The sequence below is a fragment of the Tupaia chinensis genome, unplaced genomic scaffold (genome assembly GCF_000334495.1).
Source record: "Tupaia chinensis unplaced genomic scaffold, TupChi_1.0 Scaffold143584_1, whole genome shotgun sequence".
NCBI classification, from domain to species: Eukaryota; Metazoa; Chordata; class Mammalia; order Scandentia; family Tupaiidae; genus Tupaia; species Tupaia belangeri.
In genome coordinates this window covers 6,874,855-6,878,414 of record NW_006203430.1, presented here as the reverse complement: position 1 = coordinate 6,878,414, position 3,560 = coordinate 6,874,855, and the positions used below count along the sequence as shown (strand labels likewise).

At 38.9% G+C, this 3,560-nt stretch overlaps 1 protein-coding gene across 1 annotated transcript in view; it reads left to right on the top strand.

Annotated features, from left to right (window-relative positions):
* The window catches only part of AFG3L2 (AFG3 like matrix AAA peptidase subunit 2), a gene marked incomplete at its 5' end in the record, with an annotated part of 50,074 nt that overhangs the window by 20,200 nt on the left and 26,314 nt on the right, over positions 1 to 3,560 (top strand). The window contains 2 exon segments of the mRNA XM_027766538.1: positions 1 to 51; positions 271 to 281. The exon segment at positions 1 to 51 is cut by the window's left edge and continues 38 nt beyond it. Coding sequence (XP_027622339.1) covers positions 1 to 51; positions 271 to 281 — 62 coding nt within the window.

Genomic DNA, 3,560 nt, shown 5'->3' with positions numbered 1-3,560 from the left:
CATAGAAGGGGAAAATCGGGTTCCTGTTGTCTACATTGCTGAAAGTGATGGGTAAGGAGTTTTTTTTTTTTTTTTAAGAATCATTTATTTATTTATTTATTTATATTTCTTACTGTTAGTTTTTTTGTTTTGTTTTGTTTTGATGAGAGAGAGAGAGAGAGAGAAAGGGAAAGTGAGAAAGCAAGCCACCAGGTCTGGGACTTGAACCATGGTTGGCCATGGGGGAATCCAGCACCCTTATCCACCATACCACCTGCTGGCCCCAAGGAGTAGTTTTTTAAGAAGAAATTTGAAAGGGTCAGCTGATGACATCGTGGTTAAGGCAGCTGGGTTCTACCTGACCGACTATGCAGTTTGAGTCTTGGACACAGTAGTTTGGGAAACACGCTGGGTGTGTATGCACATGTGCTCAAAATCTTGAGAGGAAAGCGGAGAAGGGATTACATTATGGCCTTCCACTCTATGGGGTGCTTTTTCACTTTCCCTCTTTTTTTTTTCCTCTCCTTAGCAAGTGCATGTGCCCTATAGCAAATTAAAAAACAAAATTTGAAAACGTTTGCTGTGTAGCGTTATGTGGCTCACTGTGTTCTATGTCACTAGGTAGCAGGGTTACTAATTCTAGTCTTAAGCAGGCCTTTCTCAATTTGGCCAGAGGCTTTACAAAACTAGTAGTAACTTAACCAGTTTTTACATGACTGATTCATTTTCTTTCTTTCTTTTTTTTTCCCTCCTAAATTGCCAGAGGGTGCATACACTCACTAGAGAGAGACAGAGAAAGGGCAAGAGGAAGAGAGAGAGAGAAAGCATTCCTTCGTGGGGCATGGTCACACTACAGTCCCTTCTCTTGCATTTCTGTGTCCTGTTGGGATTTTGGGCACTAACGTACATGTGACTGGCATGGTCTTCAGGATGCTGGGGCTAAGATTCAAACCTTGACTAACCTTGTGGGATCTGGCTCCTTTAACCACTAAGGCTATGGGACCAGCTCAACTGATTAGTTTTCTCCACATTAACGTTTATCTTGATTAAGCAATGGTTTGGGGAGTAACGTCTAATATATTGTCCTTTAGCAGGCTTTTCACCTAAAGATGTCCTTTGTATTAAAGAGTCGTGTTTTCATCTTTTAGCTGTAATCTATATTTCATGGTGTTTTCCAGGATTTTTAAGTAATTCTCTCATTAGAACTACTTTTTCCCTTCAGAGTTGTCTTTTTTGTTTTTTAAAGAATTATTTATTTCCGTTTATTATTATTATTAATTTAATTAGACCAGACAGAGTCAGAGAGAAAGGGAAAGCATGAAAGCAAGCCACCAGATCCAGGACTCAAGCCGTGGTTAGTCGTGTGGGAATTCAGCGTCTTTAACCACCATGCCACCTGCTGGCCCCCAGAGTTGTCTTTAATAAGGCCACTTAAAAGTCTGGGTGGATACTCCATTTATTGTAAGAGTTGGTGGTCTTTCAGCTTATTTGGGAATTATATTACCTGTGAATTTCATCCAGGTACACCCAATAAAACCTTGGCAATTATCCTCATTTGCATAGAAGTAGAAGGTATCTCTTGCTACAGAGTTACCAGTTCTGGAGGGAAACTAGAAATCTTAATCTTTCTCTGTATGTAAAAAGAATGGAAAAACTGCATTTATCATTTAGCATGGCAGCTAGTAAGTTAATTTTACTGATGGTATTACTCAGATTTTAAGTAATCCTTAAATCTGAGTAATACTCAAGATTTCTTGAGTCTTGGTTGCATAGACCTGTAAATCTTAATCTTTCTGCAGTGTGAGTTCATACAGTCATTGTGATGATTTCACATATGCTATATCCTCTGACTCTAGAGACTGGAAAATAATTACTTAGTTTTATAGGCTCATACTGAAACACAAAGTTTTGTTGCACAATTCTTTAATTCTTTTATTGTCAGTTTGTGTTTTCTTTCTCCAGAAATAAACCAAAGGTAAATTTTTTTTATGGTTCTTTTTGCCTATATTTAAAAATTTGTAATAGAGGGAAAGTTAGAAAGTAAATCTGGGCTTGGAGTTTTTCTTTTTTTTGTATTTGAAAAAAATTTTAAAAATTTATTGCATTAGAGAGACATCAGATAGACAAATAGAACTCTCAACAGGATCTTGATGCCACAATCCACTCCCAGCTTCAGCCAGTCATGGGCTCATGTGTGCCTGGCATACTCAGGAAGGCCTAGCCATGAACTTGGCAACCTTCCTTGTGAGTCTGCTTCACAGAGCGTCATGTTTTACCACTGCACCACTGTCTGTCCCCAGTTTTTGTTTTGTCCTAAACAGTGTATGAGATTTTGATCCAATTTTCTTGGGGTAAATTAAACTAAATGGCATTATAATTAACCAATGTAAGTATTTATCTGTACTCATAGTTATGTTGAAATAAACTTTATTAAGAAAGGGTAAAAGGCATCCCAGGTGTTAAGTCATTCTGAGTAGCTCCCTCCAAAGTGGGCCAGGTGTTGTAAGGCGAAGCAGTTTCTCTCAGTCTCTGCTGGACCTGCACAAGTTGCAGAGCTTGGCTGTGCACCGTTTGGCAGGAGATAGTGTAAATGTTGTATGCATTACTTTTGAAACTGACATGCTCTTAAGTTAGTAAGGATTTGGTATTTGGAAGACATTGCTTCAGAGTATGTTGATACATCCCAAAAGGTAACAGATTTCTACCCAAGCTCTTACCAGAATCATGTAAATTTTTAGGTTTTTGCCATAGGGCACATACTCTCTGGAGAGAGATAGAGAGGATAAGTGAGAAATCACCCTACCCACCCCCTTTCACAGGAAATGACCATGCCACGATCCCTTCCCCTTTCAACTCCTCTCAGGGTCTTGAGTACATACGTACATACACTTGTGTATTTCAGGCTTTTAGGTCTAGGACTCAAACTCTGGTTTCAGCCTTGTGGGATCCAGCACCTCAGCCACCATGCCACCTGCTGGCCCAATTATGAAAAAAATTTTAAAAGAGTAATTCTGAGTCTCTGAAATACAGATATAATGATAGTAAATCACAATACTGTACGTAAATGGTGATGATTGGTATAGGAATAAAATATCAATAGACATGATCAATAGAACAGGTTTTTCTTTAGTTTTATCTTTGTGAGTGTGCTTCAGTGATGTTAACACCGAAACACAAATACTTTCTCCCCAGTAAAGTATTTATTCAGGTTTTAAAAAAATTTTGAATATGTACAATTATAGCTAGAGGTGGGTATCAAAAAATAGTATCTTGTAAAACATTAAGAAATCTGGGACCAGCAGATAGTGTAATGGTTACGTCGCTGGACTCCTATGTAGTCAACCGTGGTTCCAGTCTCAGACCTGGTGGCTTAAAACTAGTGCCAGGTTCGTGTGCGTGCATGCCCAAAATCCCGAGAGATGGAGGAGAAGGGATTGTGGTGTGGCCATTCCCCTGGGAGGTGGTTTCTCTCTTTCTGTCTCTCTGATGAGCACACACGCCTTGTAGCAAAAATCTCTTAAAAAAATTAAAAATTAAGAAAACTTGATATTAAGTCTGTCTGTGTGTCCCCCAGTTCGTTC